This window comes from Myotis nattereri (genome assembly GCF_964212035.1).
Source record: "Myotis nattereri genome assembly, chromosome: 4".
In the NCBI taxonomy this organism is placed as follows: Eukaryota; Metazoa; Chordata; class Mammalia; order Chiroptera; family Vespertilionidae; genus Myotis; species Myotis nattereri.
The window spans coordinates 66,499,366-66,513,813 of record NC_138079.1 but is presented as its reverse complement, the minus strand read 5'-3'; the positions used below and the strand labels follow the sequence as shown (position 1 = coordinate 66,513,813).

Genomic DNA, 14,448 nt, shown 5'->3' with positions numbered 1-14,448 from the left:
CCAGAACCAGTATGATGAGGAAGACAAAACACTTCTGTATCAGTTTTCCACTGCTGTGTAATAAATTGTCACTTACTGATCTAAAACAACACACATTCATTATCTCACAGTTTCTATGCTTTGGGAGCCCAGGCATGGCTTTGCTGGGTCCTCTGCAAGTTTCACTCAAGGTGTTGGGCAGAGCTGAATGCTCATCTGGAGGGTCGACTGGGGAGGAATCTGCCTCTAAGCTCATTCATTTCATTGGCAGAATTTGTTTCTTTGTGATTGTGTGATTTGTGGTTGCTTGCTTCCTCAAAGGCAGCAATGCAGAGAAATATTCTAGAATAAGTCTGCTCACAAGACAGAGTCTTATATAATGTATTGTAATTATTGAAGTGACATCCCATCACCTTTGAACATTTTATTAGTTAGCAAGTCACAGGTCCTGCCCAGATTCAATGAGAGGGTATCACCCAAAGGTTGAATACAAGGAGACACAGACTCATAGGAGCATCTTAGAGTCTATTCATCACAGCTTTCTGGGGGATTTGATTCATCACATCATATTAGCTTGTATCAATAGTGACAATTATAACATTTCGTTATCTCTATTTATGCCAGACATTCCACATGTCTTATCTGAGATCTCATAATGACCTCTGGCATGGATACTATTAAACATTCCCATTTTGCAAATGAGGAAATTGAGGTTTAGGGAATTTTAATATCTTGCCCAAGATTATGTATCCAGAAAGTACCAGGAGTCAGGACTTGAATCTGGGTTTCATGGGAACGCATAGCTGCATTAATCCTGTATTGTCTCTTAAGCTGCCCAGGTTACCCTTAGCATCTAGAGGGGATCTGGAGGGGAGTGGGGATGGGGCACGGGGTAATTTGGTTTAAACATCCTTACCCTTCCAAATAAGACAGGTACACAGACATGTGCATGCATTTTGGCCAACATACAACAGTCTCATGGGGAGCAGCCTCATGGGAAACTGGCAAAGATCATTCTGTATATAGCACTGATTCAATGGTGCTTTCAGCATATTTGATATTTATTTAGTACTGACCATTCCTTTAACTTATTGCATTTTTTACCTACTGCAGAGGAGATATTTCAAACAAGCTCCTTTGAATTTAGTCAGCAGTAATAAGGAACACTTTCTCTAAGCTCTCTGTCTTTGGAAAGCAATTCTTCTGAGTTTTCTATTCCGTTAGGAAAAATATATAAACTGTTTCTATTAAATGTAATGGAGAGAGTGTTTTCTTTCTTTTGTATGAGACATTTACATGCATTCTCTTTGTCAGGATCCCACCCCCCACTCCACTCCTCTTTGTTTATGCTCTTCCTTGGTTAACTGCTCCAGCTGTTTTGCTCATTGATGGCGTTTTAGCTGAGCCTCTTTGTTTCGTTGGCTTGGTTCCTCCCACCTTCCCTCAGGAGAACCTGGGCAAGGACTAAAAATGGGGGTGAGCTGTTCGTTGTGATCAATCCAATGTGACCCTGAGAAAGTAGCATCCCTTCTTAGCACATTTTAAAAGGAACTGGTACTGACCCCTCCACAGCATGGTGGAGGGAGCTAACAAAGTAATGATGGCATTGCATTTTTCAAGAACCGAGCTCGTAATGCTCTCAGGTTTGACAGCTGAGACTAATGTGATGATTAAAGATTTGTGGCCTCTGTGGAATAAGATAAAACCCAGTGAAGAACATAAACAAAACCATAAAGCTCCTTGGCATCACCACAATGCACAGGGTTTTTCCAAGGAGGGCTCAGCTCTCAGGCCAGCCCGTCTAAGGCTGACTCACAGCTGTCTCCCTGGTTGCACCCAGAGAAGTGATGAGCCTAAAGGGTTTTATTCTTGGTGGTTGTATAATTGCTTGTTTGTTGCTTGGTTTTATGAAACATTTTGCATTTAGGCAATTTTATCAATTTGTGTGGCTAAACACAGTATTTTTATAGATTTTTATGTGCTTCATCATCATGATGGGAGAGCTGAAACCTCGAGAAAGGGTTTAGGGCATATGTATTGACTCCCAGTGACATTCAGGAAAAACAAAATTTCATCATATGCAATCTCAGTCTTTTTGTTCTTTGCCTTTCAAATTGAAAGTCTGTAGTTGCAGGAGAAATCCACACTCCTGATGATACTGACCTCTAGAAACTCGTGGCAGGCAAGACGCTGGCAGCCATGGGCTCTCTGGCTTTGCTGTGCTATAGGATCAGTCAACAGTGAAATATGGGCTGGGAGGAGGGAGAACCCTGGGTCCATTACCAATAATAAACAAAAAAAAAGCAGTAGTGTGTCATTTGACATCATTTCTTAACTTTGTTCAGCTGAAATTGTGTGGGATATTTCCGTATGGTTAGAAGAAAATAATCCCTCCCTTGTGAGATTTGCTAGAAGCCGCCATTACTCCTTGTCAGGAAAGTTGTCACTGAATAATTGACTCAGGTGGGAGGCTGAAGCTGGCTTGGTGGGAACAGGAGGGACTTGGAGTTCCCGTTTTTATTACCTCCTCCCTGTCTGCTTTGCTGTTTGGGTGCTCCCAAGGAGTTGAGGAGAGAGCTGCTGGTTGCCTAGCTCTCATTTAGTATTGTAAGTATAATATCCACTATTTCCCGAGGTTCACCTGCAGTGACTCAGAGCAGGAAACAAGGTGGGATCACCCTGCTGTCACTTGAGATCTTCAGGCAGATTGTAAAGAGGAGGCAGGTTAGGGAGCTGGGAGGGAGTAGGGAGGAAAAGATTGTGGCTACATAAAGCTTGAAGCTGCAACTGCTTGATGCCATAAACAGAAAGGAGAGGGGGTTTTCACAGGGTTTCTGCTTGTTACCTGGATTATCCTATATAATAAAAGCCTAGGTGGCGTCATGCCCTCACAAGATGTCGTCACAAGATGGCCGCCACAAGATAGCTAAGAGCATAGCGGAGGCAGGGCCCGGTGAGGCCTAGGGGCCCTGCGGCTCTGCGCAGCGCAAAGGAGGCTGGTCCTGGTGTCTCCACCGCCTTGCATGGAGGAGGCGGGTCCCAGTGGAGGAGGCGGGTCCTAGCGGAGAAGGTGGGTTGCAGCAGGGGAGGGCAGTTGTGGGCAATCAGGCTGCCAGAGGAAAAGCAGTTGTGGGCAATCAGGCTGGCAGGGGAGGGCAGTTGGAGGGCAATCTGGCTGGCATGGGAGGGCAGTTGGGGGTGATCAGGCTGACAGGGGAGGGCGTTGGGAGCGATCAGGGAAGCAGTTAGGCGTCAATCAGGCCGGCAGGGGAGTGGTTAAAGGGCGATCAGGATGGCAGGCAGAGGTGGTTAGGGGCAATCAGGCAGGCAGGTGAGTGGTTAGGAGCCAGCAGTCCCGGATTGTGAAAAGGATGTCTAACTGCTGGTTTAGGCCCAATCCTGGTAGTTGGACATCCCCCAAGGGGTCCCAGATTGAAGAGGAGGTAGGCCGGGCTGAGGGACACACCCCCATGCATGAATTTTGTGCACCGGGCCTCTAGTCTATATATATAAAAGACTAATATGCTGAGTGTCCTTCCCTCCATCTGGGTAATGACGTCATGTAGCAATAACTGGCTTCCTCTCCCTAGCGACCACTAGCATCCTTACAGTTTCTTCAGCCCAGGAACACTTTAGCCAGGTGGAAACACTTTACACTGTAACCAAATGTCTGTAAAGTGTTTTCCCATGCCTCACCTCATTTAATCCTCACAGTCCTGGAGTAGGTAGATAGGAGACTCGTGGAATCCTATTTTCTTTTCATTAGCCAGAAAACGGAGGTTTAGAAAGTTTAGAAACTTGACCCAACTGAAAAGAAGTAAGAAGTGGTGGATCTTGAAAATAACTTCAGGTTCTCTCACTGCACAGAATATAGTCAAACACTGCTGCAGTTAAATATTTTACTCTTTGTTCTCCCTGCGTGATCTACAATAATAATCTGCTTCGTGTTGCTATTTACTGCTGTGTTGCTGACAATTACCTGAAAGAGAAGTTGGGGTGCTTCACTGGGCGGGAAAAAGTTTAGCTAAATCAGAAAGCAGTTCTAATTAAGCAAGTTTGTTCTATATCTATAAAAGGCTAAGTTGACTCGTGCATGGGCAATACATACAAAGCTCTCGCTGGCGCCAATCACACACATATGTTTCCATCTGTCATTGTCAAACATGAATTTGGTTCACACTTCTATTATAGAGAAAGGGTGAATAGTGGTATTAAAATATTTCTCCTAGTTAATTTCCTTTCAGTGTGCACGAATTCATGCACTGGGCCACTAGTGATAAATAAATTGGCCACTTGACAGTCTGTTTTCATCTATAAACTGGTTGCATCTACAGAATATGCAGTACCAACAAACAACCCAAAATTTTTAGTGGCTTAAAATACTAAAGGTGTGTTTCTTCTTGCTGGGAGCTTATTGGGTCTGGAGGGAGACTGTGCTGTATTGCCCTGGCCCAGCCTCCCAAGGTGATGGGCCTCTACCATCTGGAACGTTGCCAGGCAGCCATGGCCTGGGGAAGGGAATGGGGCAAATCCCACACTAATTCTTAAAGGCTTCGAATAAAAAATGATGTATATTCACTAACACCTCATTGGTTAAAACAAGTCACATGGCCATATCAAGCTTTGAGGGAAGTATAACCTGACTATGTGCATGGGTGGAGGTGAACCAGTCTTGGTGAAGGCCCTGCTGGCTACTACAGGGGTGCTGATACTTACACAATGTGCACCCCACACCCCACATAAGAAAATACTGGATAGAAATGAACACCATGTGAAAAAGGATTGTATTAATAGATTATGAAAGAACTAGAGGCCTGGTGCACAAGAATTTGTGCACTGGTGCGGGGGGTGGGGGAGTGTCCCTCAGCCTGACCTGTGCCCTCTCACAGTCTGGGACCCCACGGGAGATAACCACCTCCTGGCTTAAGCCCGCTCCCCGGGTGGCAGATGGCAGGCCCAATCCCGCGGTGCCTGCCCCGCCGCCCCGGGTCGCACAAATGGCAGGCCCAATCCCGGGGTTGGGGCGGGCGGTGGATGGCGCTGCCCCACCCTGCCTGCAGTATGCAAATTTAACGGCCATCTTTGTTGGGTTAATTTGCATACTCTTCTGATTGGCTGGTGGGTGTAGCAAAGGTACAGTCAGTTAGCACCTTTGTCTTTTATTAGTGTAGGTGGATAATTTTTATTTTATTTATTGTTGACAATATTACAGATGTCTCTCATTTTCTCCCTTTTTGCCCCCCTCTACCCAGCCCCGCCCAACCCCAGGCCTTCCCCATGCTGTTGTCTGTGTCCATGCATTATGCATACATGTTCTTTGGTTAATCTCCCCCTGTCCCTCCACCCCCCACTGAGATCTGTTATTCTGTTCCATGCAAGGAATGGATGTCTTTTTATCATTTTTTTTAAATGTCTATAACATACTTAAATTTCAACTTAAAAAACATGCAAATGTTAAGTGGTAATCATAGAAGTAATGCCCCTTTTTCCTCTATAGTTGTCATCATTATATTATCTTCTTGAATGAGGCTTTACTGGGTTACCTGCCATAGGTGACCTTATGTGGAGGTGTGGGATCAAGCTTGAACCTAGCCTCTGTCCTTGTCCAACCAAATACCCGCAACCCTAGGTTAAAATGCTCTCACAGGTCTTGGAAACTCAGGGTGGTGAGAGGCTCTGATTAGTAACAGGACTAGAGTGTGATGACAGAATCAGGTCTCACTTTACTAGGCCCATCCTGCCCGTGTGGGAGGTCGCCAGGGCAGGAAGGCACCCAGCGTGCACAGAGCGGCTTTGTCTGTCCCAGGTACCGCCCACTCATCTTCTTCTCCTGCACTGAAGTGCCACATTCCTGGGGTTGGCTCTTGTGCAGTTTAAGGGGAGGCCTGACAAGGGTGTTTTGTTGGGTTCCTTTGGCTCCTGCGGGTGATGACTTGTTTCTTCCTGCACTGCTGCTCTGTGGGAGGGGCTCTACTTCCCCCGCTCCCCGGCTTGGAAAGCCCAGGGGATTCTCACTAAAGTTGAGATCAGCATTTCAAGTACCTTTGGCTGCGTACAGTGAGTGTGCACAGAATGGGGAGGTTTTTAATGGGGTACCTCTCGGGGATATTGATTTATACAGGTGAGACCTTAAATAAAGTCTTCTCAATCATTCATCTACATAGAGGCTAGGAGTTTTGATGATTTCCCAGTATTCTCTTTTCTGGGGAAAGGAATCCTCAGGTACCATTCCACCATCTCTTCTACTCCCACCCTCACTCTGTCCATAGTTTTATTGTCCAGTAGAGAAGGTGTGACCACCTGAAAGCTGTGACCACAGTTCCCTTCAAAGTAGGTATCATAGTGACTCCCTCCCCCCTCCACATCCACCCCTGCAACCAGGGCACCTAGCACAGTATCTTAGATATCATGGGAAATCAAAACATACCTATTAGTTTTAGAGGAAGCATAAAATTACAGAGGCTTTCTACCACTTTACACGCATAATTTTGGTAAAATATAGAAATGTAAAGGAGATATATTTGCCATCATCTAAGAAATTTCCCCCAATATAGTCTTGTTGTTACTCCCAAATGAACCCCTTAGTTCCAAATATACATTGTCTTTTTTATCCTTTTAGCTATGGGCACTTCTCCATCTGACTGAATCATCAGGCTTCCTGTTGTCTCTTGTTCATAATCGCACCCTCCTGGCCGTCTTCGCAGTTAGAGCCAGGGGTGATGATGGCACAATACCAGCTATATGCTCTTGTTGCCTGGTCATCACCCATCTGATCTCTCTGCAACCTGGGCAGCCCCATGGGATCTTACCTTTTGGGTAGACCCTAACAGTCAACAGGGATGCTCAGAGTTGTCTTGGTGGTTACCAATTGGTCATATGCTCTTTTCTTATATAAACACTTACACCTCTTCATTTTTAAGTGGGTTTTGTAGTTTTTTGTCTGCCTTAATGGCCTGTTGCCCTATAAAGACTGTAAAGAAGGAAGAGTAAGGGGGAGTGGGAGCTCGCTGAGTTTGTAAGAGGAAGCAGATCACAGTAGTTTGTAGCCCTTGAGAAATGAATATAGAAACCAAAGAGGAAGAACCAGTGAGGTGGCACTGGCGGGGGGGCGCGGGGGGGCAGCCATGGTATAGACAAGATTCAGGCTAGACTAGGCTTATCCTGTAATTATTTTAGGATCTAGAAGCAGTGACCTTCATATAAGGGTGAGCTGCATATGCACATGTACATACTATACACACATGGATACACACACACACACACACACACACACACACACACACTTTAAAGATAGGAGTGAAGACCAATAGCAAAAGCCCATAGATATTCTGCTTGGATGGAGAGGAACAGTATTCTGCTGTTTGTATATTCCAGAGAAATATGCTCTTTCAGGTATTGACAGATACTGTCTTTGACACATGTCATTTTGTGCACTTTTCTTGTTTCTTTTAAAGTGTGGTGGGTCGTGGATGAAAAAGGCATAACTTTGTAGAAAGAGTATGTGTGGCCGGTGCAGATTCATCTTGCTTAGGAAAGCTTCCAGGTTGATATGGCTTCACTCGGTGCTTCCACATAGTTCCCGTGTGTTTGACTTTGAGTGGAGAGTACTGGATGTTTCAGGTTGTCTCTAAGAACAAAAGTCATATCACAATTTCTCGGAGAGTAACTCTCACAAAAACCTGTGATAGAGCGTTCATCAACCTTGTTGCATCTGATCTTGTTTCTGGAGCTCTGAGCAGCCCTCATGATGTTTCCACATTAGTACTGACCAAGACATTGTTCAGGGTCCTCTTCAGAAGTGTGGTCCTTGCCACAATTTATACCAATGTATACCTCGGACTCCTGTGCTGAGCACTTGTGTTTCAGTATTGGGATGGACTTAGTGCAGTGTCCTACTTGTCTTTGAAAGCTTTTTACCCCTGCCCAGTAGCTTCTGCGTCACACCATGGGGAGCTCAGCAGATTTAGGGAAGAGAGAGGACATTGGAGGTAGTGGATGAGAAGTCTTGCCCTTGCCTGCCTGCACCAGCCCCGCAAGTGCAAAGTGGACAAGTACACATGGCTCTTGGCTTTAGGAAAACCTTGCTGAAAATGAAATAAAAATTCCTCTACTGGACAGGAAATTAATCAGGGCTGAACATAGTAGATAGGAACATAAGCTAGACTCCTTGTTCCATCACTGATGAGTGTTTTATTATTATGTAAATGAGATTAAATGCACAGTGACTGGTGGGGGGTTCTGAATGGGGAGAGAAATGAAAGAGGTGAATAGATTCCTTAGGATTTAAACTCTGGCAACAAAAATGTTTTTTATAGCATCTGCTGCCTCTTAGTCCAAAAATGGTGAGCAAGGGAAGCTCCTCAGCCTCTTTTGTCATTGTTTCTGCAAAGCATCCTTCATGATAGTGTGACACATGGTGGTTTATTCATTCCATGACACTTCCTGATCTCCACGGTGACCCAGGCCCTATGCCAGGTGCCACGGCTGTTTCACAGAAACATCTAGTCCCTGCCTTCCAGGAGTTTCCAGTCTGGCCTGCAGAGAACCAGCCAAATAAGAAATGGTGTCATACCACGCAGGATTCTTTGGTTGTAAAATTGCACTTTGATGTGTCTCTCGGGATTGCTGGTCAGTGAGCAGTCATATGTTTTATCTTGGGCATGCTCTTTGTTGAAGTTGTGATGAATTGAGACTAAAACTTCGAATCACTAGCCTATAGATATGTCAATTCATTGCCATTTCTTTCTTGTTCTCTTGATTCCAGTGTGAGCAGTCCCACCTCATGAGAGAGCATGAGGATGTCCAGGAGCGGACGACGCTTCGATACGAGGAGCGCATCACGGAGCTCCACAGCATCATTGCGGAGCTCAACAAGAAGATAGACCGTTTGCAGGGCACCACCATCAGGTAGCAGCCTCTGGTCATGATTTCTCTCTGCCCCTCTGGGCTGTAGCCTGGGCCTTGGAGTTGAAGTCATCCCTGTGAATTACAACGATGTCTTATTTGTAATTAAGACTTTTACAGACAGTTGATAAAGTAGTTTCTCTTTGCTTTGTTAGCCACGCACTTCCCCCTTATTATTCTGTTCTGCTTAAGGGTGGCAGTTGGAATCCTCCGTTTCTTGATAAGGGTGTGGAATCAAAAGTTGAATGAGATGCTTATAACAAGTTCTAAATGGAGCCCCTCTTCCTGAGAGACCAGTATCCCTAGCACACCAAGTCTGCTCCCCATCTGTAAACTGTGGACTTCCATGGGGATTTTGAGAGATTTCAGAGTGAGGCTTACAACATAGGCGTCTAGATAACCTAATATTTTGAGCTTACCTCCAGTTGATTTACCAACATTGGCTTAGCCTCTTAGAGACTCCTAAGGTGGGGACAAGATTTGATCCTTTACTAGTGAAAAAGTGAGGGCTTAATATGAAGGGACTGTGTCTTCCTTGCTTGGCAATCAGTTGGCCCCCGAGTCTCCTACACACAGCCCATGGTGTCTGCCCTGCTGTTCAAGGGGAGAGGTTCGCTTTAGGTGATGTACTGAGCCAAGGATGAGAACTGTTATCTTCCTGCCTGTGCGCAGGAAACAGCCCTGAAGAAAGCAAATGGTTGGCCCGTGTCTTTATGCAGAAAGAGAGCTTTGTTTGCTGAATGTTTGCACAAGCCACATTTATAAGAGTTTTAGAGGCAGCTACTTTAAACTCTCCCTCTCAAAGTCCTGCGTTAGAAGAAACTTGGGATGCATTTTGTTCCAACTCTGGGAGTCGGAGTAATGACAGGGCTACTTGATGAGGGCACTGATGGGCCTGTGTTTCCTGGGCAAAATCGTGGAAAACTTGACACTGAACTGGAGCCACATAATAAATTTCATATTCTAATTTAGAACTCCAGACTTTTAAATTGAATCCTGGCCTTCGGAGTGATTGCAGGTTAGCAATGCCTGAGCAGAGAGGAATTTTCAGCCCAGAGAAACGATTATAGCAGATTTAAAGGAGGCTGACAGAGTAAATTGGCAGATGTGTAATTCTCATTAAAACATGTTGCACTTTCAACACTTGAAGATGAAGGCAAATGGGCTCAGTGAGTTGTGAAAAAAATGCATCACACATCACCTGGAAAACGCAATTTCAGACGTTTAAATTGAACATAGTGGCCAAAGTGTTCCATGTAAAAATGCAGTGAGCTTCTAGACCATAAACATTTATTAGTGCCTCTTATTTAAAGGGAAATTGCATCTGTGCAGATGTCGCATTAAATTCTGCCAGTTTTCATTATGTAAATGAGCTGACCCCTCCTTGCGGGGCCTCCCTGAAGGGCTGGAAGACATTCGGACATGTGGGCCAGTAAGACAAGGCTCTTCTTGTCCTCTGAACTCCAGTGGCTAAGGCATCGCCCCAGCCCCCAGCACACCAGGAAATTCATTTGCCCTCAGGTCCTGAGATTCTATGATAGGTTCAGTACAGTAGCAGACAGACACTTGGACAAACTCTGAGTTCCCTAGCATATCCAGGGTCTAGAGATTTGATTATCATTATAGTCACGTACAATGCTGGTACCTTACAGACTTGCCTTCACTTCAATCTGGGTCTGACTTAGGATTTATTGGAAAAGCTGAAAATTATTAATAGGGGAATAGTTTATGTAAAATATGATATATCCACACTAAAGCAGTCAGAGTGGGGATTTACAAAGGTATATTATTAGTCAGCTCAGGCTACTGTAACAAAATACCACAGATTTGATGGCCTAACCAACTGTGGAATTTATTTCTCACAGTTCTGGAGCTTGGGAAGGACAAGATTAAGGCGCCAGCCAGTTCAGTTCCCAGTGAGGGCTCTCTTCCTCATTTGGGAAAGGTGGCCTTCTCACTGTCCTCACCTGGCAGGGAGAGAGCTGAAGCAAGCTCTCTGGTGTCTCTTCTATAAGGTCACTAACCCCATTCTGAGGCCTCCACCCTCAGGACCTCATCAAACCGAATTATATTCCAAAAATCCCATCTCCAAATACCAGTACATTGAAGGTTAGGCTGCAACATATGAATGGCAAGGGGTGGGGGAGGGCACAGTTCAGTCCATAGCAGAAAGTCAGGTGATGAGTACATTATGACCTGAATTCCTACCATAATAGACCTAGTCTACCATACTGCACCATTTGGGAGTTAAACATTTTTCAATGTCCTAGAGATATAGTAAATGTTCCCAGTGAGCAACAGTATATGGTGCTGCCTTTTTTTTTTTTTGGTGAAGATGGGGGTGAAGGGGGCATGGACTGCAAAAGATGGAATGGCTACTCTCATTTATATACTCAGAAACCCACTTTTAAAAGATGTTACTTCTCATCTTTGCAACTTAGAGCTTGGCTAGTTTAGAAGTCTTAGTTCCCAGGGAAACTATGCCTCCATCAAAGACTATCACAATGATTCCATTGACTGCCACCAGGCCCTTGGCAATGAAGAGAATTACTGTACTGGATGGGGTGATTGATCCTAACTATCAAAAGGAAATTGGATTGTTGCTGTATCACGGGGCAGGGAGGCCTATGTTTGGAACCCAAGGGATTCTCTAGGTTACCTCCTAGAAATTGCCCAGCGGTAAAAGCTAGTATATATAGTAGAACAGCCTGGAAGAAGGAAGTTATAAACACCAACTTAGCCTCATGACCAGTTACAAATAAGTTGGTGAAACTTACAGTTTAATAGTTAGGTTACATGATATCTAGGTGGATTTGACATTGAACTGGAAGAGGAGTGATCACTTAACAACAGATGCAATACCTGATGGGACTTGGGGTCTCCCATTTTGAATGAGGGATGGTTACAGAAGCTGGTGTCCATTGATATTGCAATTTGAAAATTTAAGTGTAAGGAAATGTGTATGGTTGTCTTGTAACCAAAGAAAGTTGACTATCATGAATATTGTCTGGCACCTGGTACAATTCCCACCTCCTTTCTCTACACTCCCTAGAATCAAAGAGATTGGACCTTGGGGACTACTTCCCAGACTACTGGGTTCTGAATACAGTTTCAGCTCTGCCAACAGAGGTGCACTTGCATGGGTTTGGAAGACAAAAAGGGAGGTGGAAGCCATTATCCCTCAGGCCATGATGGTAGCAGCTGATATACAGGCTTTGGTGACATGAGGTCCTGCATTGACTGGTCAGTCCCTGGAGCTCTGGGCAGGTATGAAGGCAGCAGCAGTTTCCTGACCCTGGAGAGGACCACAGCTATGATGGCAAACCTGACAACTCCTGGTGGCCTCCATCCATCCTTCTTTTCCCCAACCCTTCCAATGGTTTTGCTAGCACAAAGCTGCCTAAATTAAATCCTTTCTACTTGAAACATCCAATGTTGTTTGTGTTCCTAGCTGAACCTTGCCTAATGCTTCTTACATCCCATCTCCAGGAATAAACAATGACATTTTGTATATATGGCCTTCTAAAAATTTTTTATTTGTGAATGTTTTAAACAAATTGGGTCGTGTAGCACACACTGTTTTATAATATGTGCTGTTTCACTTAACTGTATCTCATGAGTAGCTTTTATAAATGCTCATCTGACTTGGGGAGATTATATAATGAGATGAGGGAAATGGACAAATACATCAGTAGCTCACTTTGGATCTGGGGAAGGGGGTGTCTTAGCAAATTAAACATGAGATATTTTGTTTCCCAAGATTATTTTCTTTTTCCAAAAGCTACTCTCATAAAACATCAACCTTTCACTACCAACTCTCATGAGCAGCCATGTTTCTGCTGCATTTCCCAAATGCTCACCAGCCCTTTGCTGTCTGGCTTCTGATCCAAATGGTTTGCCAAAACTCCTTTAGCTATGGACTGAATTGTGTTCCCGCCAAAATTCATATATTACAGTCCTAACCCTTCATGTGGTGGTATTTAGAGATGGGACCTTCGGGATATAATTCAGTTTAGATGAGGTCATGAGGATGGGGCCTATTTGATGGGAACTTTATAAGATTGAGCAACTTTATAAGAAGAAGACACACTAGAGAACACAATCTCACCCTCACTTCGTCCCTCCCTGTCCTCAACCCCACCCCTCCCTGCCAGTGTGTGGATACAATAAGAAGACAGCCATCTGCAAGCCAGGAAGAGAGCCCTGACCAGAAACTGTCCATGCTAGCACTTTGACTTGGACTTCTAATCTCTAGAAATCTAAGAAAATAAATTCCTGTTGTTTAAGCTAGCCAGCTATGGTATTTTGTTACAGTAATCTGAGCTAAGACACTTTTAAAAAAAAAAATCACCAGTGATTCCTTAACTGAAAAATCCCATGGCTTTTGCTTGTTACTGGTCCTTTTCTGCAGCATTTGACCTTAAATCCTTCTTCCTTCTGGTGTGTTCTTTCTGGAAGCTCTAGCACCCTGTAGGTCCTAGATCTTCTCTTCTGTCCCTGAGATCCATCCTCAACCTTGGCTCTTACCCTGGGCTCTGTCCCTCACACCTTTCACCCTGAATGACCGCAGGCCAGAGAGCATTGACCCATCCTATCTGTATCACCTCGCATTGGCACTTAACCATTCCACTTCCTCATCTGCAAAATTTTCCTCATTTGGGGAATGAGATACTATCCAAAGTCTCCATCTCTAACATAATTCGATCTCTGAGATCTCAGGCCCGTACCATGAACCTGGCCTTCCTTCTGATCTTTCAACCCACACACTGACCTGTGCACTGTGTCTATATGTCTAGCTTCACATTGCTGCGTCTCCAACAGTGCAAACAAAGCCTCTTTATCTCCCAGCAAAACATATTGTTTTGATTAATTTCTGGCCTAACAAGTAAAATATAGTGAAATAAAAATCCAGAAAAATAAGATAGATTTCTCTCTCCCTGTCTTCCTGTGTGTTTGACGTCCATATTTAGAAGTTCCTGCCGAAACCGGTTTGGCTCAGTGGATAGAGCGTCGGCCTGCGGACTGAAAGGTCCCAGGTTCGATTCCGGTCAAGGGCATGTACCTGGGTTGCGGGCACTTCCCCAGTGGGGGATGTGCAGGAGGCAGCTGATCGATGTTTCTCTCTCATCGATGTTTCTAACTCTCTATCTCTCTCCCTTCCTCTCTGTAAAAAATCAATGAAATATATTTTAAAAAATGAAAAAAAAAAGAAGTTCTTGAATATCGATCCTATATCACATCTTGTTAAAGCTGGTATTTGTTGATGGCTAGCCTTTCAAAATCTCATTTGTTCAGTTATTCACCAAAGGATCCAAAGATGGGTCTGAGCCTTCTCTGTGCTGTATTAAATAATTAGAAGAGGTAGAAAGAATCAGGACTTCACTTATTTCCTGCTATAGATCCTGTAAGAGAACAGAAAGGATTACATTTCCTCCTTATATTTAAAAATCTTTGCTCTTTAAAAGAATGATGGTCACTTCAGGGCAGTACACTTTTAATTGTAAAAAAACAACAACAAAAATAAACACAAAAAACAGAATGTGGTTCAGAAGGACATAGGTGACT

The 14,448-nt window shown here is 44.3% G+C and overlaps 1 protein-coding gene across 2 annotated transcripts in view; it reads left to right on the top strand.

The window, feature by feature from the left end:
• The window catches only part of MCC (MCC regulator of WNT signaling pathway), a gene marked incomplete at both ends in the record, with an annotated part of 360,779 nt that overhangs the window by 269,157 nt on the left and 77,174 nt on the right, over nucleotides 1-14,448 (top strand). For both annotated transcript variants that reach the window (XM_081088810.1, XM_081088811.1), the window contains one exon: nucleotides 8,744-8,886. In XM_081088810.1, coding sequence (XP_080944936.1) covers nucleotides 8,744-8,886 — 143 coding nt within the window. The remainder of the gene's footprint in view (nucleotides 1-8,743; nucleotides 8,887-14,448) is intronic.